Raw genomic sequence first — 27765 nt, 5'->3', positions numbered from 1 at the left:
GATGAGAAAATATAAAAAGAGAAATATAAAATATAAATTGACAAGTTTAAAAGGTGATGAGCATGAGAAAAGGAAAAGCATGTCAGCAGTCCACGGGTGACAAAGGCACACTGATCACGATCGACGTTAAATATTCTTTATTATTATATCATATGCCCCGGTCAAATTATCCGTGTATTTCTGTAGGTTGATTGTGTTGTTATTTTGTTTTATGAAAAACATTTCAGCGATCTCGCGTTTTCTAATTTGTTTTTCGCTATGTAATATCTCTGTTTTATGCCATTCGAATTCGTGATCAAAGGAAGTACGATGCTTACTGACAACCGAATGGTTGCCGACATGCTTCTTGATATCCGCTCTGTGCTCTTGTTACACGTGTTACACGCATTAAAGAGCACAGAGCGGATATCAAGAAGCATGTCAGCAACCATTCGGTTATCAGTAAGCATCGTACTTCCTTTGATCACGAATTCGAATGGCATAAAACAGAGATATTACATAGCGAAAAACAAATTAGAAAACGCGAGATCGCTGAAATGTTTTTCATAAAACAAAATAACAACACAATCAACCTACAGAAAGACACGGATAATTTGACCGGGGCATATGATATAATAATAAAGAATATTTAACGTCGATCGTGATCAGTGTGCCTGTGTCACCCGTGGACTGCTGACATGCTTTTCCCACATTTCCCACAGCGTCGATTATTACCACTTCTTTTTATTAATAATTTCTTTATGATTAATTTATTGTCGATTATGGGAGGCATTTGTTAATGCAAATACAATTATAACAGCGACAAAAATTATTTGCGATATCCGAGATTAGTCGACTGTACATTTACCACCTTCTATGTTCCGAATAAGTAGCCAATTGATTCTTTTTTATTGCCCGATTTTCATTATCGATTTGTATATTGCCCGACTAAGCGCAATACAGTCAAGTTTAATAACGATTTTAATAATTTTCGAACAACAGACGATTGAAAAAAATATCGTGAAATTTGCGAGTTATTATGTAAAAATACATATAGTCTAATTGTTTATCCCCATTGCACTTTTAAAAAATATTGCATGTGCGCGGAACTTTCGGAAATACGGAGATTCCGTACGTCGGTACGATTCCGCCACGAGGCCACAGTTCCGAGGAAAGTAGACTCTAGAAAGTTCTGCGTCGCGAGTTATTTGCGTCTCCCGACGGGAGATTCGTTGGGTAATTCTCCTGATGATAGCAGGTGCGCGATCGTACGCTTTAAGTATCGAACACATTTCTTTAGCGATTTCCTTCAGCGATGGCGAGCGGTCGCGACGCGACGCCGCGATGCATCGTGATCATCGTGCAACGACAGCCGTAAAGGCTCAAAGCGACGCTCCTATAGAAAGGCGAGGGCGATCTTTCGTGGCATGGGATGAGATATATACGCCATGGGAACATGGGAACGCGGCCGTAAAGCCCCTTGCACAATGCCCAGGCAACAGGGAATAGATCCAGGGATCAGAAATCATGTATAAATGCAGAATAAACAACAGTGACACAGGCAATGGACAGAGTTTCCGTCACGTTGAAAATTCTGTGCCTATTGCCTGTTGCCAACCAATCATAGTATTCGAATTTTTCAGGTTGTAATTAACGATTTTTTGGTTATTTCCTGTTCCTATTGCCTGTTGCCTGGCATTGTGCAAGGGACTTAATGATACGGGCTGGCTGCTGATGCTGGCGCGCTGCTGCCGCACCGTACTTATCGTGACTCTCGGCTCGACTCGCTCACTCTCTCGCTCGCTCGCTTGCTTACTTATTCGCTTGCTCGTACGTTCGTTTGGTTGGCGAAGTAATGGTTTAGTCTAAATATAGCCGAGCGATAAACACAAGTTAGTGAGCGGCGTGCGCGCCGTGTATCGTCACGACGAACGAGACGACGCGCAGTGGGTCGAAGCGTAAGAAATAGCGGACATATAAAAACCAAAAAATTGAATTTTTAATAGTAAATTTGTTATAGATTACTAAAATAACGTCATTTGCACTGATCATTTCCGTACAAATGTATGATATAACGCCGGTCATCCTTACATATGTAACTTCTGCGACTTTTCGCGTCATTCCGTGAATGACGTTATTTCGATAATCTACGACAAATTTACTATTAGAGTTTGCAAAAAAAGTAGATATTTCGACAATTCAATTTTTTGATTCTATGTCCGCTGTTTCTTACCCTTCGGGTCCACTGCAGCCGAGTAAATAACGATGGAAAAGACGTCTAATGATAGTTATTAACGCAGATTTGCAGTTAAAAAGGAAATTATTATATCGATTCGAGAGATATTTAAATATATTTTGAATATTTTATCTCTCTCTCTCTCTCTCTCTCTCTCTCTCTCTCTCTTCAGCTACTGTTGAGAATTTATGGTTTCTGACTCGAGAATTTTTGATCTCGATTTTCTAGGGAAAATTTGCCAAATTTGATCACGGGAAAAAACAGTCGAGAAATCGAGAGATTTCTGAAACACGTAATAAGTAAATAATTAACGTACAAACAACGGACTAATGATACCTACCTACGCTGCAAACTATTTATTTGTCGGTGCTCATTTGTTTGTATTCCTCTGTCGCACTGTGCGACTTTAAGACGCGATGGGCGGAGGGAGAATGCGGAGACTGCTGCAAACAGGGGAATTACGACAAACAAATAAAAAGTATATTGATCGCAGCAAAAAAAGTAATTAAAACCTTCATCGAGAGTTTCAGTTGAATCTACAGGAAAACGCACTCCCCTAACTTAGAAGCTATTTATAAAGAAATTAAAATTAGTTTTAATTATTTTTATATTTTAATTTTGTTTTTCTTAGTAAAAATAAAATAAAAGACCAAATAAATGACTGATTTGACAGGATCAGTCGATTTGTGTAATGACAATGTAGATAAAATAATTGTAGAATGCCAAATTGTCAACAATAAAATTGATTTAAATATTTCTGAGAATTTTCGGGAACAGACGGGAATTCTTGAGTCCCGAGAAATTGAAAAGGTCTGGAAATCAGAACTCTTATAATTAGATATCGCAAACAATATTCGATCATTTTTTTCCCCTTGTGTATTCACTCGAAAAGGACCCTACGATATTCCCTAAAGCCGTATCAAACTGCGGATTAGGATTGAGATTGGAGATTGATGAAATATCAATCAGAACAAAGGTCAATAAACGTGAGATCACTTTTTTCTATTCCGATTCAATTTCAACTTAATCCATAGTCTGATACGGGTATACCGGTATTGAAGAGAGTATGTATAGGGAGATACATTCGCGGGGGTTCTTTCTCGGCTGATTTGAACAAACATCTGCCTCGCGTGAACTTACGGCAACGAGAACCACTTGGCTGGATCTCACGGCGCGTTTCTCGGAAAATAATTTCGGGTTTGTATGTCAACGTCCTTCGATTATACTGCAACGCACCACTTACAGCCTCGTTCTGATTCCGCAGGTTTTTGTCCGTGATAATAATTTTTTTTCAAAATGGCTCGCAATGTTGGTTTTACGTTAAGCGTGACCGCTGTATAGCGCCTTGGCGGTCGCGTTCAAAAAAGAAAAAGAAAAGAAAGGAATAATTGCGGAAGACCTCGTTCGCGGCTGGCTTTAATGATCTCTCGATCTGCATCATAGATTTCTCGTTGTGGCAAATAAGAGCCACCGCCCCTGTTTCTATCAATGCAGTTTAACTTTAATCTTGGTTTAACTTACCTTTTATCTTTCTCTAATTTTAAGAACTAGAAAAAGACAAAAAGTAAGTCAAACCGCGATCAAAATTAACTACATTGGTAGAAATAGACATTAGCACGAGTGGTGAAAAGTGACAGGCGACGGCCGTCGGCGGATCGATTGCCGTCGCGCGAAGGATGCTATATGTGTATATGTGATCGTCTGGACGAAAGAGGATTTCCTCGACTGTTTTTCGAGCAGCCATTGCACAACCAGACACAATCGGCCGGTAAATAAAACCAGCTCGTTGTGCCACGGAGAGAGATAAATGGATGGATAGAGAGAGAGAGAGAGAGAGAGAGAGAGAGAACTCTCGAGTCTTAAGCTCCCTCAAGGTGGTCTCGTCTAAATATAGCCGAGTGGAAACCCAGAATAACACCGCGCCGACCCAGCAATGACCAAAGCTCACCTCGCCAGCGACTCGTCCACGAACTGGGATAACCCGCCTCGAGTGACGGGTCAGTTTCGTTCACCGGTCCCTAACCGTCGTCCTTTCACCCAACGAAAAGATAAACAAAGGGATAAACAAACTTAACGGGAGGACCGTTCGGAGGCGACCGGTATAATGAGAAGAGTGAGATAACGTATTCGAAATGTACTCTCGCGGATCGTGCATCGTTCAGCTCGAGAAAACGTCGGAATGTGTAGCGCGACAATTACACAGAAAAGAATAATAACACTATTTGCCATCATAAAAATCGAGAATATTCGTAATTCTGAGTATTGAAATTGGTTAAAATTCCAAAAACGGTATTATTCCTCCGATTTCAATAAACTTTATAAAAAGCTTCATTTTGAGTTAAAATAAAAGCCCTTAAAGCGAATTCTGATAACTCCTATAAGAAATCATTTTTCAAGATAAAATAGTAAAGAGAAGGTAACTCAAACAACATGCATGTCCCAAATCGAGACATCCGCCCATATTCTTAACTCTCTTTTATCGATAAAAGCGCGCATTTATTTCTGAGATGCTATAATAATAATAATAAGTTAGAAACCCATGTGGAACCGTATAATTATAAATTTCGTTTTGCCTTGTAAGTAGGGGGGTGAGATGGAGTGGAACTCGCTTCGCATGAAAAGTTGGAAATCCATGTGGAATAAGTTTTCAATGCCTTTTGAATTAACATGAAAACTCCTAAAGTATATTTGTTGACTTGAACAGATAGGCGTGTTTAAAGTGAAGTGGGGAGAACTGTTTATAATATATAACTGCTTATAATTTATAACAATTTATAATATCCTGTAGAATTGTTAATATTTTTCTCTACTTTTTATGATTTTAGCTTTAAAAAAATGGCTTTATCATAGGAGTCGCTAAAATTTCTTGTAAGAGCTTTTATCTTAAACCGTAATGAAGATCTTTACAAAATTTTATCGAAATTGGAGGTGCGCCGTTTTCGAAACACTATCCTTTTGAAAGCGAAATCACGAAATTATTATCAATGAAGAAAAATCCGGATAATAAAATCGAAAAATCTTAATTTCAATGAAAAACTGAGAAGGCACACAAAAAATCGTAATCCTAAAACGTAATCCTAAAAAATGTATTAGTGCCAATGTTAAGATTCGTCACTTTAGAGTGTCCCAGACAGTTGTTTGGTTCTTATTTCATCTACATATCTTGCTTCTTATATCGTCTACAGGTCGGTCACGTTTAGCATGTGAAATGCGCGGAAGGATACGAGCCATTGCCCTGAGATGTTACCATAACGAAACATTCCAGTGCACGTTGAAAAGTCCACGTGAAATCATAGTTCTAAAATTAGTATCTCGCCCACGAACTAGGCTAACCAACTCGAGCGTATCGAGTCAGTTTCGTCTATCAAAGATGCCGATTCTATTAGACGGGAGAGAGAAAAAACGGGAATGTCAAATAAAAAGAATTAGGCGAAAACGATGGGAGACTTGTGCTATACAGAGTAAAAAATTAGTAAAATATTAAAATATGAAGTATTAGTGAAATATACTTATTTCTATTAATATCTGTCAATATCGTGTCTTTAAGAAGTCTTTTAGACGTCTATTAGCTATTATTTCGTAAGACGACTAAAAGATGTCTAAAAAAATATCTTTTAGACGTCTTATGTCCAGATTTTTGGACTTGCGTATTTTGGCTCGGCGGTGGTCGCTAAAGAAGAACTGACCCCCACGACTGTCACGTTTAATTTATATGTTAATGAGGAGCGCATGTCACATTTCAGCCGGCCCATGCACCTCTTCTCCGGGCATATAAGCGCGCGCGAAGAAACTCATCCCGTTCATTCCACTCCTCCTTCTTCTCCTGCGCCTTCATCTCATCTTCCTCTTCCCTTTCTTCTCTTCTTCTTCCTCCTGTTATCCTTCGCCTTCGGGTTTATATTTAACCGTGCCACACACTACCACACACTATGGCACTCAACGCAACCAACTTTGCCGTGTTACTCCTGGTGCATCTCCATCCCCAGACAACACGCATATGCTGACGAGACGTCTTTAAGACATCTTTAGACGTCTTTTAGCCGGATCATTTCGTAAGACGTCTAAAAGATATCTAAATGATGTTTTTTAAACGTACGTCCCGATTTTGGACATGGTGCTGTCTGGGTCTCTTTCTCTTTCTCTCCCTTTTTATTCTTCTGTTCGGTGTGTCCTCTCGTTCCATTCCTCTTTCTTTTTCTTTTCTTTTGCGGCGGTCCGTTTCCTCTTTTTTTCCTTCTCCTTCTTCCTCTCTCCTTTCATGGCTAAGTTCATTTTCTTGCGCCGACGCCGACGCGGAGAACCTCAGCCCGCCCAGAGTAGGCATACGCAAGCGTTCTTAACGCGTGCGCCCGTTCAGTTTTAAAGAAAAAGGGAAACTCGCGCATCTTCTCCCGCGCATTTTTTTACAGTCCTTACAAACATATCCTCCAGTGCATCTTTTCCCACGAAATCCTCCCACGCATTTCTTGAATTTCTTCCCGCGCAACCCCTCCCTGATTTCTCACAGAGTTGGCCCAGACAGCACGCATGTCCAAAATCGGGATATAAGTTGTCGTTAAACATGGTGCTGTCTGAGACGTTACTTTAGATCTATGATACATCTATAATCAAATTAATGCAAATAGATTAGAATCTTGCAATAAGATCCCAATATATATTTAACATAGGTTTAGTTCTCCCTCTCTCTCCCCCCTCTCTCTATATGTATATATATGTATATATTTATTGTGGTCTTGCTAGCTTAATATATTAAGCTAGCAGCACGTCGGTTTTTTTCTAAATGGCCGCCATTTTGGATAGGGGTGTCGTAGCGATTTAAAACTGATAGGGTTTCGTTTGTCTTCAAAAAGATCTCTCAAATAAACCCCCACTTGATCCCTAGTATCATTTAAAATTGTTTACACCCCTCTCACCCCCGCGCACCTGGGCGGGGAAATGATTGGCGCCCGTCTCAAAAGGTAGCGTTTTTAAATACTGAAATAGGTATTTCACCCTTTTTCAATATTTTCATTATTACAAAATATTTTCTAATTTCCATACTTTTGGTAAACCCTGTGTATCGCATATGGATTTTAAACTACATGCTAAGTAGATAATATGCAGGATCGGACGTGATGGTTGCGAACGTGGCGAATTCGATTATACGCGTCACAGGGTCGGCGAGTGCTAAATAAATCCCGGTTCGTGATCCGATAAATTTGAACTGATTTATACTTCCAAGCCGTTCGAGAAAGGCTCAATGAGTCAATTGAAAATAAGACTCCCAAGACGGAATTGTAACAGCGAAGGAGAGGGGGAAAAAAAGGAAATTAACACGACAATCTTGCTTTGGTTGCAGAAATGCTCGGACTACAAGGCCTCGAAGGTGAAGACCTTCGTGAGGACTGAGCCGCCGGACACGCAGGTAACTAAATCGGTGATCACCCTGCTGCTACACTACGGATGGAACAAATTCACGATCGTGACCGAGCGCGCCTGGTCGACGGTCGCTCGTTCGCTTCAGGAACAGGCGACTAAGAACAATCTCACCGTGAACCATTACAAGACCGTCGAGGACCGGCACACGTGCTGCGAGGACAGACTGCCGTGCTGTCAAGTCAGCGTATGGTTCCAACTTATACAGGAGACGAAAAATATGACCCGCAGTTAGTTTACATTTCTTTACTTTTGCGCCGATTTGCGAGGGGCGATCGCCGAAGCTTTTTTACCGCGGTGGATCGAAAAGCCGCGATTAAATTTAAATATCTTAATTCCGGCTCTGACGATTCGGCGATCGTCTCTTGGGATCCGATTTCATCGATTCCAAGTTAAAAACTATACTCTTGTGTCTATATATAGCGTATCCCAGACAACACGCATCCCAGACAGCCATGTCCAAAATCGGGACGTATGACGTCTTTAAGAGACATTGTGTTTACTGGGATATATGTATATTAATTGATTAAAACGAAGTAAAGAACCTGGACAAGAGTTATTTTTAACTTGTGTGTTTTTATATACACAAAGAAAAATATACTGAAGAAAAGACTACAGATTTTGTCTGTGTGTATAGCAGTCTTTATAATAACTACTTTGTTTAAATAACAGTTACATAACAATTACCATAACTTTTTATTCCATTCATGACATATTTACGTTTATTATTTCAGTTTACATCTTCCTGGGCACGCCAATGTCACTAATAGATATGATGAATTCAATGCAAGGCCAAAGGCTCCTAGATAACGGGGAGTACATGGTAATACACGTGGACATGATGACGTATTCCCAACGTGAAGCACAGAAGTACTTGTGGAGTGAGTAAATCTAACGAATCTTATCAAACGTTACGTTTATGTCGTGAACAGTAGCGGCGATAAGCTGATTGCGCAATCTTGCACTATTTATAACGTATAAGCATAATATTACGAAACTAATTTAAATACTAATCTTTTAGTATATAAAGCTAGATCCATTTTTTGCGGCAATCTTAAAGATTTGTTATTCAAAAATTTTACGTAACAACTAATGTCTATTTTGATTTCATAACAGTAATTTGTTATTATTATTGGTACAGAACCGGAGCATTTCGATCATCTGAAGAATTGTCTCGAGCCGAAGGATTTTCTGAAGAGAGCACGTTCACTGATGGTCGTCGTGTCGACACCGCCGACGCAAAATTACGAAGACTTTACTAAGAAGGTCCGAGACTACAATAGCATAGAGCCCTTCAACTTCCTAGTTCCCGAGCTTCTGAGAAAGTATGAAAAGGTATTTTTAGATGCTAGATCAATCGTAAACGCTCATGCCCCGCGCAATCTTTATTACACACTTAATCTCCGTTTCAGTACGTGTCCATTTACGCTGCGTATCTCTACGATTCTGTCAAGCTATACGCGAGAGCCTTGGATCAGCTAATACGAGATTACCCGGATGTCTCTGTCGAGGAACTGGCCAAAAACGGCACTCTTATAACCGAGATGGTTCTCAAGAATCGTACATATCAAAGTACGTGTAATAACATCAGATAGATGTAATCTGTATTAATAGGATTAATCTCAAGTGGTTCACACGATATAATACTCGACCATTAATGATAAATGAGAGGAAAGAAATTAGATCGAAGATGAATCGATATAATTTCTTATAAGTGGGCCTCTTTCTTGCGTTTGTAAACATTGAAGATTGTCTAAATATATCTTTATTAAAATTTATCTTTATCGTTGCTAGGTGTGAGTGGGGCAACCATTAAATTGGATCCATCTGGAGACTCGGAGGGAAACTTTTCAGTGCTTGCTCTGAAAAAAGAACCGTTCCGTGTCCATAATTTCTCTTGTGACTACCAGATGATGCCTGTAGGCCAATTCCAGCAGGCTGACACTCTTCTAGTGAGTGAGTTATTTGTAGCGTTCGACAAATTTTTACAACAGGTCGAAAATAGAAGAGACGGTTATTCCATATTTAAATAATAAGATTGTAAAAATTGAAAACGCTATAATAATGATTGAGCATACGATATAATTGCATGATACAGGTATACAAGTCTTGGCCAGGCGCTATGGATTGGCCCGGTAAAAATAAGCCAGAAGCAGAACCTGGTTGCGGTTTTCTCAATGAACACTGTCCAAAGGATGACACGCATCTCCGCAGTATCATCGTCGCTGCAGCACTGGCTGTTTTGCTGTTTTGCGCCACAGTAATCACTATGAGCATATATCGAAGATGGAAGATAGAACAAGAGATAGAAGGATTGCTTTGGAAGATTGATCCGAACGAGATACACGGTTATCCCCATCTTGATAATATGATGTCCTCCCCTAGCAAGGTAAATAGCGCGTGTGTTATCGTAATTGAGATAGACGGCAAAGTGCTCTCATTCGTATGTCGACCTCTTGATGCGTGATGTAAGAAATAAACATATTTCGATTACAGTTAAGTTTAGTTAGTGCAATGTCCTACGAGTCAAGATGCGGCGGCCAAGTGTTTGCGCAAACTGGACATTATCACGGTGTAATGGTACGGATAAAGGAGCTGAAATTCTCAAAGAAAAAAGACATTTCACGGGACGTTATGAAGGAGATGCGCATTCTCCGTGAAATTAGACATGGTAATCTCAACTCTTTCATCGGAGCCTGCGTGGAGCCGATGAGGATATTGTTAATTACCGACTATTGTGCCAAAGGAAGTCTTTATGTACGTCATAGCGTAATCACGGTGACATCCTGCTATTATTCATAGTATAGTGTATTATGTACAAGAACAGTATATTAGCGTGCATAAATAAAAGTTGTATACATAGCGTAAACGTATTCGCTTTTTTTAAAGTTCAAGTAAGATAGTAAAAAAAGTGAAAAAGAGAATTGAATATTTTTGTATAAATATGCGTCATACATTTTTCAGGACATCATTGAAAATGAAGATATAAAATTAGATGATATGTTTATTGCATCGTTAATTCACGATCTCATTAAAGTAAGTGTTCTTAAAATTAAATTTATAGAAAAAATTAATAGTATATTGTGCACCAAGAGGTGCACACGATATTTTTCACAATATTTTTACGGAAAGTTCGACCTCCATGCCTAGAGAGAGGCGAGAGTGGCCATTTCATGCCAGGACGGCATAGCGGGACGAAAGTGATCACTTTCCGCCCTAGGGAGGAAAGTGGTTACTTTCGTCCCGCTAATGCCGTCCTGGCGTAAAATTGGTCACTTTCGCCCCTCTCTACAGGCATGGAAAGTCGAACTTTCCGTGGAGGTGTTGTGAAAACTATATTACGAATTTTAACACGGTTTTACTGTAGGGTATGCTGTATATCCATGAATCCTGTCTACTAGTCTGTCACGGTAATCTAAAATCGTCAAATTGTGTCGTGACCTCACGCTGGATATTACAAGTGTCGGATTTTGGTCTTCACGACATGCGTCACTGTGCCGAATCTGACAGCATCGGTGAACATCAGTATTATCGAAGTATGTAGATATTTCTATCAAGTTGTATTAGGTGCGCAACTAAGTTTCCGGGTTTCACACATAAATGGCACCAATAACACATGTACTCGACTTACATGTTTGAAGTTGTCTGAAGTTATAGCTTGGACATCTGTTAACAATAACCAGTCGTTATACCAACACATATCGCAACGCAAAAATATTTTTTCTAACAACGGAGATGTCGAGTTTTGTGCCACATAAACAGCATTTGCGTCCAGGACACCATCAAAACGCTGAAATGGGATCTGCTACCGCACCCGCCGTATTCGCCAGACCTGGCGCCTTCCGATTAGCACTTGTTCCGGTCGATGGCGCAGGGCTTGGCTGGGCTACACTTGACCAATTTCGAAGAAGTGCAAAATTGGTTGGATAAATGGTTTCGGTCCAAAGACGCGTCGTTTTATCGTCGCGGTATTCATGTATTGCCAGAGAGATGGCGAAAATGTATAGCTAGCGAGGGACGATACTTTGAATAAACCATTTTTTGTATTTATTGATAAAAAAAACCCGGAAACTTAGTTGCGCACCTAGTATATTTCACATTGCTGTAATCGTTATTTTGACCAAATCATCACGTTGCAGGCTTATTTTGGAAAGCCCCCGAGTTATTAAGAAACTCGCATGCTCCGATCAAAGGCACTCAGGCAGGAGATATTTATTCTTTCGCCATTATTCTATATGAAATTCTTGGACGCAAAGGACCGTATGGAAATATAAATTTGGAACCCAAAGGTAATTTTAAAGGATGTAACTGTATATATAATAAAGGGATATCGCAAATAAAATATAACGATTGTATACGTTGATTGGTATTTAACTCGAAGATTACGAAAAAAAATTAATATGATCATTAAATAACTTGTGACAGATATCATAGACCGAGTGAAAAGATTCCCGGAAGATGGTGAACCGCCGTTTAGGCCCAACTTAAACATACTCTCCGAGTCGAAAGCAAATTGTGCTGATTATGTCGTTAGCACTATTACGGACTGTTGGGCGGAAAGTCCAGAATTTAGGCCAGACTTCAAAACGATAAGGACCAGATTGAAGAAAATGAAAGCTGGATGGCATCGAAATATAATGGATCAAATGATGGACATGATGGAGAAGTACGCGAGTAACCTTGAAGATCTTGTCACCGAACGCACGGGACTTCTCTTAGATGAAAAAAAGAAAACTGAAGATCTGCTTCACAGAATGTTACCCAAGTAAGTTTCCGCAAGATGACGTGCTCCTCAATAAGAAATAGTGTGGCCGTAAAATTCCAGATAATGCATATGAACATACATTTACAAAATATTGTGTTGTTTGTTTCAGACCTGTTGCGAATTGTTTAACAAACGGTATTGGGGTAGAACCGGAAGCTTTTGATTCAGTTACGATATACTTTAGCGATATCGTTGGTTTTACTGCAATGTCAGCAGAAAGCACACCATTTCAGGTATGTATTTTTACATACCGTCTTATAATTAGTAAAACGAAAATGTCATTTATGTAATCGATAATTGTGACGACAGGTTGTAAATTTCTTAAATGATTTATATACATTATTTGACCGTATAATCAGAGGATATGAAGTGTACAAAGTAGAAACGATCGGAGATGCATACATGGTCGTAAGTAGTATTTTTACCTAAGTGATTAATTACGAGAAAAAAAATAATTTCTTAGTGCTCAATATTCTATTTAGGTTTCCGGTCTTCCAATAAGAAATGGCGATCAGCATGCTGGACAAATAGCATCAATGTCACTGGAATTACTTAACGCTGTTAAGCATCATACGATACCTCATCGGCCTCAAGAAACTCTGAAGTTACGTATCGGCATTCATACCGGTAAGAGAAAATGCATTTAAGAACATGTAATATATGTATATGTGTACGTATGTATATGCGTGCATATGCATATACACATTGATACACTACTTGATGATAACATGAATATAAAATTACAGGTCCTGTGGTAGCAGGTGTTGTCGGTTTGACGATGCCTAGATATTGTTTATTCGGAGACACCGTCAATACTGCTTCTCGTATGGAGTCTACCGGAGAACCGTTGCGAATCCACATCAGCAAGCAATGCAAAGAGGCATTAGATAAGATCGGAGGTTATAAGATCGAAGATCGAGGCTTCGTTGAAATGAAAGGAAAAGGAACAGTGAAGACTTACTGGCTCACGGGAGCTACTGTGACGCACAGAAAGAATATAGAGGTTTGTAATAAAAATGTAGAGTATATGAATTATATAAAAGTATGTGTGATGTAATAAGAATGTAATAAGGATTCTCCAGAATTTAAAGATCTTGTCTTAAGGCCATTGCACGTAACAAAGATTTAGTTTTAATCATAAGGCCGTAAGAAAATAGACCACGCACACTCGATGATTCTTCAAGCGCGAGAAGAATAATCGCCCGTGATGGGTCTATTTTCTTACAGCCTTACGATTACAACTAAAACATTGTTACGTGCAATGGCCTTTAGTAAACTCTTAAAAGTTTAATATTAAACCGTAAATTAACGTCAAGAATAAAGTATTAAATCTATTTTATATTAAAAGAAGATACGTTATTTAAATATTCTTAAAAATTAATTAGTGTACCTGTCAAATTCTGAATCTACATTAAAGTTATCGCTAAGAAAAAGGTATTCTTTTATTATTCATTCTCAAGTGACTTTTTCTCTAATGAATTTAATTTTCATGTTTCTACAGAACTGTAACGGGGATGAAGATCTTCCACCGCTGTTCTGCAGACCGCGGAAAAGCCCGAAGCTAAATCCAGACTCACGATACGCATCGCTACTAGATGGATTAGGTGCCGGTAGTCGTAGGCAATCATATGTACCGTATCCAACAGCAGACGACGCTTCTTCGCAGTGTGGTGGATCTAGTCCAGTTCCGCGATCGTTGCACGCTCGCAAGCTCGAAAGATCTCCCCTATCTCTGACTGAAAGCGTCTCAAAGACCACACTTGATAATGTTTCAGTTCAGGAAGAAGAAGAGCAAAAGCGCTTAGATATCAAGTCAGTCGATGACTTGTTTATAAGCACAAGGCCAAAACTTAGAAAAAACGCGCGTGCATTATCTACCAATGCATCCTCGTCGTCATCGAGCGACAATCCATTCCAGATTTATGTTATACATGGATCCCGTTCACTTGATCCGCTTCCCGTTGATACATTGTCTAACAAACGGTTCTATTCACCGAACCGTTTCTGGAAGGAGAACGAGCGGATCAGTTCAAAAGCAGATTGTGCTGAAAAAATGCTGAATAACAACTATTCGAATGGTAACATAATAATGTCTCACACCGATAATCCCCCGAATGAAGCAGATCCACTGTTAGGGGATGACAATGTGGACAAGAGAGAAATACAAGGGAAGCGTTCGCGCTCGCACTCGCTGGATCAGGTAGTATCTGCATCTAGCATGGACAATGTACCTGATAAAAAATCCTCCCCGCGAAAATTGTTAGAAATTCCGCCTGTTTCAACTATTATACAGATGTTCAACGGGAATGGATTGCGCAACAGCAATGTTTCTTCAAGAAAAGGAATATTAACAGGGTATGATAAGCAAAATGAACGCGAAAGTGTGGTCTAGTTTCGCATTCAAGAAATTTTTTTTTTTCTATGTAATGAACTAAGTAATAGAATCGCGAGAAATAGAATCACGTGTAAAACTATGCGCTGTCAGATGCATAAACTATTCGAAACATTACATTTACGAATCATAAGCATGATTTATTGTTGCCATCTTTTTTTCTAGCTTAGATATGTGCAATTTATGTATATGTATGAAAGTTACCGACTACACTGTATATATTTTTAATATTATTTAGGTATTTTTTAATTCTTCTATTAAGTGTGTGCATTGAGGCGACGTAAAAACAACTTTTACGTGATACAGGACTGCTCTTCTGTTCTTTTCTCTTTGTTAAGATTTTTAATTCGAATGTATAACAGCAAACTATTTTATAAAAATCATGACCAAAGTACACCACGGACACTTAATTCATCTGACAATTCATTCCGTTAGTATGAAAAAGGAAGTAGGCATCGCGTGTAGTCGATGTCAGAATGGTTGATACTTTTATTTTGTAGGTAACTTTTATAATTTTATTTTTACGTGAATCGAGAAAATAATGATAATTATATTGAGATTTATATAGCAGTAAATCTGTAAAAGTTACCTAATAAACGAAAAATTCCTCGAGCATTCCAATATCGACTATACATAAATACGCGCGTATAAAATCAAACATGTAGCACATGAATGTATAAGACGTGTATGTGTATGTGTATATATATATACATATATATATGTACATATAAAATACGTATATTAGCACACATGTATATCTGTAATATCTGTATGTCTATACTTGTTCATTGAAGGAAATAAATTGTCCGTATGGCTGTGAGAAGTAAACTAGATTACAGTTAAGGTGCTTAAGTAATATATCATGTTGTCAAATGTATTTAACTAAATAATAATATATCAATGTGAAGATAAAATGTAAATTAAAAGAATCATTACCTTCTATAAGATATAAGAATAAGAAAAAGTTTATCAAACTAGTAAAAAACTAAAGTAAAAAGAGAAAACTACTGAATTATTCTTCTCGTTATACATTAATATTAATATTAATTTAACATTAATTTAATATTAATTTTGATGAAACCCGCGCGTGTAATCATTGGTCATAATAGTAGTAGCCTGATTTATCGGCCTCGAATGGTAACGTAATACTTTCTCACATCGATGTGAGCCAGCAGCTAATAAGATAATCCTCCAAACGAAACATCAGATTCACTGTTAGGGGTTGATAATAATGTGGACGAGAAATGATCCGGCGAATAAATGTATTTTACTGTTATTTATTCATGACACAGAAACCCATCGCTGTCTTAATTAACTGAAATCGTTGTATTTACATATTATACATAATTATAAATTATGACAATCATATATCTCTACGATGCATCTCATGAACTAACGACGGAGTAAATTAATCTTGACCCTTGAGAAATTTTGACATGAAATCGGTCGGCTTCTTTTCCCAAGTTTCTTTCCAGTAATGCATAAGTCCTCCTTTAGTTTTCCATACGTTAGCTAACTCTTGCAACTCCATTTGACCCTGTTAAATTATACATAACTTCTGTATCAAAAGTAAAATGTAATTATTAAGGAGATTGGTTGCTTAAATCAATATGAAAATCAGAATTAGTTCAAATTTATGAAAGATAAGAAGGAGGTTCCTTGTACAACGATTTAAAACCTTAAGAAACAGCTAATTAAATGCATTCAACATATTCATTTACTAATACTCATTTATTTCACACGACGAAAACACTTTTTCTCTGCTCTGCCACCTGCCCGCAACGTGACGGCAACCAACCTCCTTAAATCAGTACTACTACTAATGCAATTATTTTTGTCGTGTAATAAATCACATGCATGCAATATTTATTTCAAATGTAAATAAAATTTTTTCAGTAATATTATATATATGTATCTTGATTATTATATATACACAACAAAAGTTAAATAAGTTACTGCTTTATATAAAGATCAGTTTTTATATTAGAGATTTTTATTCTTACCCTTATAATCTGTTTGTCTATAATTCTTAAATCAGTCAGATGAGCGTGACGCTTGAACTCCTCTCGTATTTTCTTCTTACATTCTGCTTCAGTTTTTGGAATATCATAACTTAACACTGCAAAAAAAAGGTGAACGTGTTTGAGAATGCACAAGTTTCCAATTTATGATATATGACGATGACAGTTGCGTACATGAGCTTGGTACTTGACGGATCCATGCTTTGTACAACGTGAGCACTTTTCGGCGCGCATCTTCTCGATTAATAGACAGAATCGGCTTCACTTGGCGAACGACGGTCGCAGCTCGGCTGGCCATTTTGATCTATTTTAGAGTATTTACTCTTTTGTAGGACAACAGACCGTCGAAACCCCCTGTACGCTACCGCCAGTACATCCATTCTCGAAATTGATACTACGTAGCCACATTTATTTTCCGACACTGTCGGTAAAACATCATTTTGGTGCGCGTCCGCGCTACATTTGCAAATATTATATATATATGTATATAAATTTTTTTATGCAATTTCCATCGTCGATGGTGTTAGTCATTTCTTGACGCTTCTTGTATCTTATTTGTTTATTTTTCTTTCTTTTATCGCTGTTTTTCCCTATTTCCTCTGATCCTTCTTCGATAAATTTTTTTTTTATTCTTGTTCGATTTCTATTTATCTGTTCTTCTATCCATTATATACATATATATATATATATATACATATATATATATATTATGTCATTCCTTCTGTTATCTTGTCAATATATTTTTTGTAATCTTTTTTCATAATTTTTTCTCCGATTTTGCATCTCCTATTCCAGAGTGGTATTTTATTATTACTATCCTCTTTTTTCTAGAATGTAAAACATATTTTTTTTCATATTTTCTCCTCTTGAATCTGCTTTATCTTATTTCTTTGACGAATGATAATTTTATAAAGGCTGAAAATATAAAGACAGAAAATAATGAAAATGAATGAATAATGAATGCTTCCCTTTTTTCCGGGGCATCTCTTTCATTAATTTATAATAATTTATATTATATTATATGTTACCAACTCGTTAATATTATTTATTTTGTATTACTGTGTATTTTATAAAACTTTATACTTACAAAAGAGGACCCGTTTTTACAGGACATCGTTGCAATTGAATGTACTTTGGCTAAACCACACGCTTAGCTTGAATTTTTTAAATAAAATTAAATTACATTTTCAATTTTAGCTAAAATTCTGTCCGATAAAAATGGGACAACTTGTCGAGGCCTTCCACCACCCCCGTCGATTCCAATCAACGGTTCTCATTTCCTTGGATATAAGCTTTAGTTTTTTTTTTTCATACACACACTTTTTTAATACAATTTCTACAATTTTAAACAATTTAATCTATGCTAAAATCTAATACATAATAAAAGCAATAAAATAATACATAATTTATACAGTATAAGAAAAAATTGTGTATAACATATAAGATAACTTATTAATTCTGGATTACACAAACGTTGAAAATGCGTATACTAACACATCGTCCGTATTTTATAGCAGTACCTATAACTCAACAGTGTATAGTAATATTGATAAGTAACATCTAATTACGTAATATTTATTTTAACCGCCGAAAGAGATTTGACTAAATATTAAAAATATATGTATTGTTTAACTGCTTAAATATTTGACAAAAATAAATAAATAAATACATGATTGTACTATCAAAAGTGTTTTTCTAGGCATGTAAATATAAAATTAGTAACTTGTTTCTCCTTTCAACCTGAATTCTATTAAAATATTTATTTGTGTTCAATGACGTAACATCACGTAACAGATAGTCGTTGTAAGACTCAGGTGTAAAGACGTTTTCCACACCACACGATACTCGCCAATTGTCTATCCCTAAGTAATAATCCTTACACAATAAAAAATCGTGTGTACATAGCGGTCCATATGTTAACATTTTCTTGTGTTACCAGGATTTGATTATTATTTCAATGTAAAATTAACACACAACAGCTATGTTATTATATTCTTAACTTTTTCATGTGTTACATTTATGTCAACGTGATAACTTAGCACTTTATATATGTCATTTAGTAATTAAATATTATTTTGTTCTTTTAACACAATTACTTAAAAAAATCAACACGTCTTAAAGTTATTTTAACACATAAACAAAAGTTAAAGTAAATTTTCAAATAATGAAATAATTGAAAAGGGACATATAATTCCGATGTGCGCCATATCGTAAATGTCGTTTTCAAGAAATTTTAAAGGCGACTAATTTCTTAGATAGAACTTGATTTTTTCCTTGAGATGAAAGTTGTAGATCTCATCAAAACGTTTTCAAAACAGTGTAATAAAGCTCTTTTGTTAAAAATTTCTTGATATTTTAAATTTTGTCAAAATATTTTTAATATATAAAACATGTGTGAGAAATATTTTATATTAATATCTCATAAAGTATTCACGCGTAAAAAAGGATTTGCTGCTATAGGGATAACTAACATTTTTTGCTGCAAGAGCTATAATTTAGTAATAGTAGCAAAATCTTTTTGCAATTATTACTTAAGTAGTAAGAGGTTCAGCAAAACTTTTTTGTTATTGCAACAAAAAATTTTGCTATTATTGCAAAATTAATAGCTCTTGCTGCAAAGAATGTTAGTTATCTCATATTTAACGAATAGATTAGCAATTATAGCATAAATAGCAAAATCCTTTTTTTCCGCACTTTTCGATGACTATACCTTGATACTTTTATATGTAAAATAATGAATAGAATTTAGATTGTAAAAAAAAATAAAAAAATATTTTAAAAATTTGATTGCATTTTGTAGTCGTATTCAATTTTGCAAAAATACAAATGTAAAAATTATTATTATTATTATTATTATATTATTCTGAGGTATTTTTTTTCAAATCAAAAATAAAAAAGGGGTCCAGGTCCCAGCGAGACACCCTAGATTTCTTAATAATACTCTCAATAACCAACCAACCAACCATTGCATTGCCCCAACTTAGGGACCCTCTCTAAATATATAGAGGCTGGGCAAGCAAGCAGCAATACTCTCGGTGGGTTGCCATCCCCATCTACAATTCCGAGAGGTGGCGATCGAAATCTGACCAAAAACCGTCTTGGTCCTAACCGGATTTGAACTCGGTTCTCCGTCTCACTAGACCAGCGCACATCTCTCTGCGCCACGATCGCCACACTCTCGATCGGTGCTCTTTGGAATTAAGTAGTTGTCTCCCGACAATACGATCCGTAGTCAGTTGAATGTAATCTTATTTACGAGTAGAAGTTAAACAGCCTAAACGCTATTTGCTCAGTACCGCGAGACATTTTGCTTCCCGGGCACGTACCGTAAGAGCGATTGACGATCGCGAGCACGGCTTTAATGACATAACGTCGTTATGTGTAGAAAAAGGTTGTCAATGTTACACGTACGTGCCACGTGTCTGTTCGCCGAAATTAGAAGCAATTTGGGAAACGATATCAAACTGGAACGATTAGAACGTTGAATAATTATTTATAATTAGGGAAATTACATCTCACCTTTACGAGCAAACATTTAAAATTTATATTTTTGTATAGCATCTTCAACGCACACTCGCACATTCCTCGCGGACGAGTAATGTAGCGTTAAACACAGAGTCGGGCCGACTAAAGACCGACTAAATAAAGTTTATGCAAATTGTCGTCTTCGGCCGCGATGCTCTGCGGCGAGACGCATACGTCGCGATTGTGTACGTGCTCGTAAAACAGCACGGGTAAATAATGAAAAACGTCACGTTTCAAAGAAAGTATAAGTCTCCTCCACGATATAGCTTCGCGTAGAGTCGTCGCATCATCGCGATTGCATTTGCCTCGCGATTAAAAGGAATGGAGATCAGTCCTGCCTTTCTTGTCGATTATCGTCGGGCTTGTGGAATCTCGGGGTAATAAAAAAAATGACAATTGCACCGATGAAAGTGGCGGAAATATCGATCGATTATATCGAAACGCTGAACGCTTATATGCCATTAATATACGAAAATCAATCTTCTGAGCCTATTTGTAGTCCGTTCTTATTTCAAGACCGTCTTGAGTAATGTCTTAAGATGCTCTGTGATTGATTTATAACATCTTAAGATTGTGCTTAAGACGGTCTTAAATATATAGGTTTGACTTGGAAACCTGTTGATTTCCACGCGTGGCCAGTAAACGCTCCTCTACGTCGCGTGACATGTACTTCGAAAAAAGCGGGATCTCTCCCATCTTCGCCGATTAATTTCGCTTGCGCTCTCATTTGTACCTCTCTGCGATTCATTATCTCCGTATAAATTTTCCGACGTTCGTGCCTCTTTCTCTCCTTCCGTTTTGTTATCTTTCGCGCTATAAGTATTTCGCGGAAATACTTTGACAGCTGAGACAGATTCGCGGCGAACGGCGAGTCGAGCGATGTCGACGATGGTTCACGATGGCATTGATTTTTGCGCGCGAAACAGATTTTGCGACTATAGAGAAAAAAATAATATCGATTCGTTACAATACTTACACAGTACACGTGTACACACACGCCACAGTTAGCAACAGTGACGAAGATGGCAACGCGCAGAAACAATGATGGGTACTAACAGCTGTTATCTCTTTTTCTGTGAATGTTAACATTCGGGGCTTGTCATTTATAGTATACTGATACTTGCATCAGATATTTCTGCATTTTCCTTGCGAGCAACGCTCTGTTGAAAGTTTTGAACTCGTGACATCCCATAGAAGATTTCACAGGTATGATAAGAAAAAAACGACTTTAGATACTATTACGAAAATATATAAGTAGCAGAAAAATTATTATGTATACACCTTCGATAATTTGTATTTAAATTTTTAATGCCAAAATGAATCTAGTTCGATTAACTGGAATAATTTATCGTGATAACGACCATTTCGAGGGGATAATCGAATCTCTATACGCAAGCCTAAAAGGCAATTTTGCGAGTCTGATTGGAGTCGTCACGTCCGAGGCGAGGAGATCCGAACGTGGAACGTGACTTGCTCGAAGAAGCCGAGTTCGCTCACCGGCCAAGCAAACCGTGCCGATGGAAATCAAGCTAAATGACAACGATGTCGGTCATCGCCATCGCGCTCGAACGTGTCCAATTGTAGCGACGAGTTTATGTTGAGCTCCCGGCCTAAGCACGCATATCTTATGTAAATTAACCGCATGTGCGTGGACAATAACTTCGTTTTCGCCGGAGGTGTGAGTGAGCGAGCGAGCGCGCGTCACGAGGAGATAGAAATCGCGTCTCGTCGCGTTGTTTGTCCTGGCGTTCCGCGGAAAGAAATTTCCAAATTGCGTTGCGGACACGACGACCGATCACTTTTTCTCGAGCTTCGTTCTAGTCATCCGTACAAACCGCGAAAAATGTCAATCGCGAATCGTGATGCTTCTCTCGATTCGCTTGCGAATCTCGTTCTTCGCGGAAGCCAGCGCGCGACGCGTCGATCAAATCGCGGCGAATCGTTAATCGTTGTCATTCTTGTATGACACATTTCCTCGAGTTTTTTTTTCACCAGCGTATTGTTTCCGCAACGGATGAAGATAATTCCGTGTCTATAATAAATAGACGCGGTTGGCAGAAGGAGAGCCTAATAAAAGCACCGCTCTGTAAGCCGTAATGTTATGCTAGCGTGAAGTTAAAATAACGTCCAGTAATTATCGGTGATATTTAATATTAATACATCGAGGATCGGTCTATTAGTCATCTTGGATGTTCTAAAAATATCAATTATAAACTGAAATAAATTAACTTCTCTCTCTCTCTCTCTCTCTCTCTCTCTCTCTCTCTCTCTCTCTCTCTCTCTCTCTCTCTCTCTCTCTCTCTCTCTCTCTCTCTTTCTTTCTTTCTTTCTGTAGCTGTAGCCCTCTTACGATTCTTAGCATTTTTTTCGGCTAAGGCTAGGCTATTATTCATAATTATATTTTAATTGGGGCTGACATATCTGATTGTTATCTGTAACATCAGGATGTAATTTCTATGTTAATCTCTGTTGAGTAATATCGTCTAAGAAATAACTCGTAAAACAATCTGTCTTTGACTTCCAGGTTATCCTTATAGTTGCTTAAATCGCAAACGTGGAATTGTCAAAAACTACATTTATTTCGATACCATAAAAACATCTTTTTTAAAAAGGTAAGAAATGAGCGCTAAAGTGTTCGCACCTATCAAAATAAGTATTGTGCGAAACATTGCTGTTTTAATCTATTTTTGCTATAAAAGTAGTGATATCAGATGTCGCGCAAACTGAGCATGAGTTTACATTGTAAAATTTAATTCTTTTATTGCACAAAATTTAATTCTTCTATAATATTTAATAGAATAATAAAATATTTAACGCCAAAGAACTTGTTATTAAATAAGAAAAATTGTGTTTATCATGATATTTAATTCTTTGGTTATTATGCGTATTAAAATAACACATAATGTTTATATATATGTACTTCGTATGTACATACCAGATAATTTAGATATATAGTCCTTGGTCATATTATTAAACGCACCTTAATTTTTTACAATTTGTTGACTTCCCAGCATCAGCTTTGTGATACCGTTCATCTATCGTTGTTATAATTCAATCAAATTATGTTGTTTATGACGTGTTTTATTTGAAAGTGTGTGAGAACGAATAAAGAAAAAAGTGGCAAAAGAAGTGATTACCACAATAACTCAGCTGATTGATAAAATTATTTATGTCTGGAATCATCACCCATAGATGCAAGAGACAGTATAATTATGCATTAATAGTATGCTAAGGCGAATCAAAACTTTAATAACTGCCGAAAGAGACTTATAAAAATATGTGTATTGTTTGACTGCCAAAATATTTGATAAAAATAAATAAATACATGATTATTACTATCAAAAGTGTTTTTTTGGCATATAAATACTTTTCTTTCCAACCTGATTTCTTTTAAAAAATTAATTTTTGTTTAATGATATAAAGTAGAATATATATACCGGGTGTCCTATTTTAATTTACCCCTCCTCAAAAACTTTTTTATTTTTGATTTGAGAAAAAAATGCTTCAGACAAAAATTATTTGGCTTGAAAAGGGACATATAATTCCGATGTGCGCCATATCGTAAATGTCGTTTTCAAGAAATTTTAAAGGCGACTAATTTTTTAGATAGAACTTGATTTTTTCCTTGAGATAAAAGTTGTAGATCTCATCAAGTCGTTTTCAAAACACTGTAATAAAGCTCTCTTATTAAGAATTTCTTGAGATATTTTAAATTTTGTCAAAATATTTTTAATATAAAATATGTGTGTGTGTGTGTGTGTGTGTGTGTGTGTGTGTGTGTGTGTGTGTGAGAAATATTTTATATTAATATCTCAGAAAGTATTCACGTAGAAAAAAAGGATTAGCTACTATAGGGGTAACTAACATTTTTTGCTGCAAGAGCTATAATTTAGCAATAGTGGCAAATTCTTTTTGCAATTATTACTTAAGTAGTAAGAGGTTCAACAAAACTTTTTTGTTATTGCAACAAAAAGTTTTGCTATTATTGCAAAATTAATAGCTCTTGCTGCAAAAAATGTTAGTTATCTCATATTTAACGAATAGATTTGCTATAATAGCAAATCCTTTTTTTCAGCACTTTTCGATGACTATACCTTGATACTTTTACATGTAAAATAATGAATAGAATTAAATTGTAAAAAAAATAAAAAAATATTTTTAAAATTTGATTACATTTTGTAGTCGTATTCAATTTTGCAAAAATACAAATTTAAGAATTATTATTATTATTATATTATTCTGAGGCATTTTTTTTCAAATCAAAAATAAAAAATGGGTTGTCCGGGTCCCAGCGAAACACCCTGCTTTCCCCAATAAGTCTCTGTACCAACCAACCAACCATTGCATTGCCCCAACTTAGGGACCCTCTCTAAATATATAGAGAGCTGGGCAAGCAGCAGCAATACTCTCGGTGGGTTGCCATCCCCATCTACAATTCCGAGAGGTGGCGATCGAAATCTGACCAAAAACCGTCTTGGTCCTAACCGGATTTGAACTCGGTTCTCCGTCTCACTAGACCAGCGCACATCTCTCTGCGCCACGATCGCCACACTCTCGATCGGTGCTCTTTGGAATTAAGTAGTTGTCTCCCGACAATACGATCCAAATTTGATACTTTAGTCAACGCGAAAACATCCGACTACCTACGGTTACAAGCTGAAAATTTTTGGAGTAGTCAGTTGAATGTAATCTTATTACGAGTAGAAGTTAACAGCCTAAACGCTATTTGCTCAGTACCGCGAGACATTTTGCTTCCCGGGCACATACCGTAAGAGCGATTGACGATCGCGAGCACGGCTTTAATGACATAACGTCGTTATGTGTAGAAAAAGGTTGTCAATGTTACACGTACGTGCCACGTGTCTGTTCGCCGAAATTAGAAGCAATTTGGGAAACGATATCAAACTGGAACGATTAGAACGTTGAATAATATATATATATATATATATATATATATATATATATATATATATATATATATATATATATATAAACTATCTAGTTAAAAATACATGGATAGAACAGTTTTAACTGGAAATGTGATTACAAACGAGTATTTAAGAATAATGAAATACATGCGCCTTTATCTTAATTTTAATATGTGCGGGTACAAATAATTCTGGAGTACCAACCTTAATTCGAGACAAGTCGAATTCGATAATAGATTTTGAAAAATTTTATATAGGAATATTTTACAATATATATCTTATCATTTACCAATTATGTTTATAAATTCAAGTTATCGATATTTTATAATCTAATATCAGGGTACCCATTCGACTTGTATCGAATTTTTTAAGTATCCGCACATTTTTTATTACATTCATGAATGTACGACAAAGAAAAATTAAAATCTTTTCTCAAAATTTTAATAAAAATTAAAATTTAGATATCGAATAAAATGTCATCACGTGTTTATGCATGTATTTCATTATGAAAATATATCTATATTATTTAAATGCTTAAAAATCAATCTTTGAATCAGCTAACTCCCACGTACCTGGAAATGGTGTCTAAAAAGAGACAAAAAATTTAAGAAAAAAATACACCTTTGTAACTACATTCTTAAGCATGATTCGAATATATCGACAAGAGCATGCAAACTGTTTCTTAATTTGAATTTATTTTCTTAATAGTATAAATACTATAAATTTATCGTTACATCCATGCACATTTTACTATTAACAAGTTTCATTAATAGAAAAATAATATTAGTATTACTATTAATGGGAGAACTTCATAAAAAAAATAAAACTTCTCTAAGAATATAATAATTAATTCGGCGGTTATGAAACATGTGGTAATCGTTATGGACTCACTGCCAAAACCACTGGTTCCGGAAACTGCTAAGAAAACCTGGGATTAATTTCGTTCCTGCAACGGTAGCTCCCAACTTTCAACGAGACGCCGAATTAGATGTCGCGGACAGACCTCACGAAAACCGACGAAAAATTACTCATCACAATAAAGATAATTTCCACTATACGTCACTACGAACCACGCATTCGCTTGCGTTCACCTGACGTGAGGGACAGACGTGGATAAGGTCCATCGCCGAGGCAGCAATCGCGATCACGAACGTGGAAAAAACACGGTGTTCGCATAGCCTTTCACAAATATTTACCGCGGAAAGAAATTTTGGAAATTAATTTAGTTCTAAATTAATTTCCTAAATTTAGGAACAAGCAATTTCGCGACTTTTGACTCGTAGCTGACGATATAACGCTACTGAAGATATAACTCCTGAATCGGAACTATTTTCTCGAATACATTCGCGACTCAGTAAAATGCAGATGTCAAATTTCACGAGTAGAAAGTTAATATTCGATCACTAGCTTAGCATCTTTCAATCAAATCTTTGTATTTTTATTTAGATAAAAAATTCTTATTTTACATTATAAAAAAATTGGCGATAATTTCGCTATTAAAAAAGAATAAAATAAAAAATTTTAAAAATATATATTTAATAACGTTTTAATGTAGAAAAATTTGTGTTATATACCCGTTTCCATTTCGTGTAATCTAGATTACACAAATTAGACTTACAATTATTTATACAATTACATTTTATACAATTTTATACAATAGAATGTAATGCTTTGTACATAATTTTTAAGTTTATATTATTGCACTTTTATAGAAATAAATTTAATAACTAAGACGTATAAATCGGCCTGACTGGCAATAATTTTTATCGTCGTAACGATTCGACCATTGATTTTGGCTCGATTAATCGTCAAGACGTTTATAATCTTTGATACTTTAGTGGAAGCAAATTAGGTTTTTATCTCGGAACCGGTTAAAACTACTCGGATTTGAACGTTTTTTTTTAAATGTAGGTAATTAAAAACACTACAATGTTTATGGGTTAAAAATTGACACTAATTGTTTATTTAATAAATTTTTATTTAATAATTATTTAATAATAATTAATTAAAGCGTCAATTTTTAACCCATAAACATCGTAGTGTTTTTAATTACCTACATTTAAAAAAAATACGTTCAAATCCGAGTAGTTTTAACCGGTTCCGAGATAACGCACTTTGTTGATCTAATTTGCCTCCACTACTTATATATATAAGCATCTCATTTTTAAAATAATTTTAAATTAAATTATTAAACTTATTGCGAAAAATATTACCTCAGCCAAGGTTCGAACCTGGAACCTGCTTCATTCCGTGAAGGTGTCGTATTCCAATTCGATCACTGAGGCATGTGGTAATATTTATCGTAATAACTTATATTAGAGAAATAATAATAGAAGATGGAAACACCGAAATTTTTATTCGGTTGGAGCACCATTACTAGGCCAGGTGTATCAAATTCAATGCAATTGTAATTCGCCAGTACGAAATAATAACTAAGTCGTATGAATCGGCCTGTCTGGCAATAATTTTTATCGTCGTGACGATTCGACCATTGATTTTGGCCC

General features: G+C 36.3%; 2 protein-coding genes and 1 long non-coding RNA gene across 3 annotated transcripts in view; 1 reads left to right on the top strand and 2 right to left on the bottom strand.

Moving 5' to 3' along the window:
• The window catches only part of LOC139809524 (receptor-type guanylate cyclase Gyc76C), a 56471-nt gene extending 41492 nt beyond the window's left edge, over positions 1-14979 (top strand). The window contains exons 5-20 of the mRNA XM_071772465.1: positions 7554-7860; positions 8365-8511; positions 8772-8965; positions 9043-9202; positions 9425-9582; positions 9729-10019; positions 10127-10387; positions 10595-10666; positions 10998-11166; positions 11770-11919; positions 12056-12395; positions 12505-12628; positions 12705-12803; positions 12878-13022; positions 13142-13398; positions 13897-14979. Of these exons, the coding sequence (XP_071628566.1) occupies positions 7554-7860; positions 8365-8511; positions 8772-8965; positions 9043-9202; positions 9425-9582; positions 9729-10019; positions 10127-10387; positions 10595-10666; positions 10998-11166; positions 11770-11919; positions 12056-12395; positions 12505-12628; positions 12705-12803; positions 12878-13022; positions 13142-13398; positions 13897-14787 (3765 nt within the window). The 3' untranslated portion in view covers positions 14788-14979. The remainder of the gene's footprint in view (positions 1-7553; positions 7861-8364; positions 8512-8771; positions 8966-9042; positions 9203-9424; positions 9583-9728; positions 10020-10126; positions 10388-10594; positions 10667-10997; positions 11167-11769; positions 11920-12055; positions 12396-12504; positions 12629-12704; positions 12804-12877; positions 13023-13141; positions 13399-13896) is intronic.
• LOC139809527 (uncharacterized) overlaps positions 1-27765 on the bottom strand; it is a 91514-nt gene that overhangs the window by 57968 nt on the left and 5781 nt on the right. The gene's annotated exons all lie outside the window — the stretch shown is intronic.
• Positions 16049-17152, bottom strand: Nd-b14 (NADH dehydrogenase (ubiquinone) B14 subunit). Its single transcript, XM_071772467.1, has 3 exons — positions 16983-17152; positions 16791-16906; positions 16049-16324 (listed from the first exon to the last, which is right to left on the bottom strand). The coding sequence occupies exons 1-3, from the start codon at positions 17104-17106 to the stop codon at positions 16196-16198; spliced, it is 369 nt and encodes a 122-aa protein (XP_071628568.1). The 5' UTR covers positions 17107-17152; the 3' UTR covers positions 16049-16195.

Source organism: Temnothorax longispinosus, chromosome 3 (assembly GCF_030848805.1).
Source record: "Temnothorax longispinosus isolate EJ_2023e chromosome 3, Tlon_JGU_v1, whole genome shotgun sequence".
In the NCBI taxonomy this organism is placed as follows: Eukaryota; Metazoa; Arthropoda; class Insecta; order Hymenoptera; family Formicidae; genus Temnothorax; species Temnothorax longispinosus.
The sequence above is the reverse complement of the archived record's forward strand: the minus strand, read 5'-3'. Positions and strand labels throughout refer to the sequence as shown.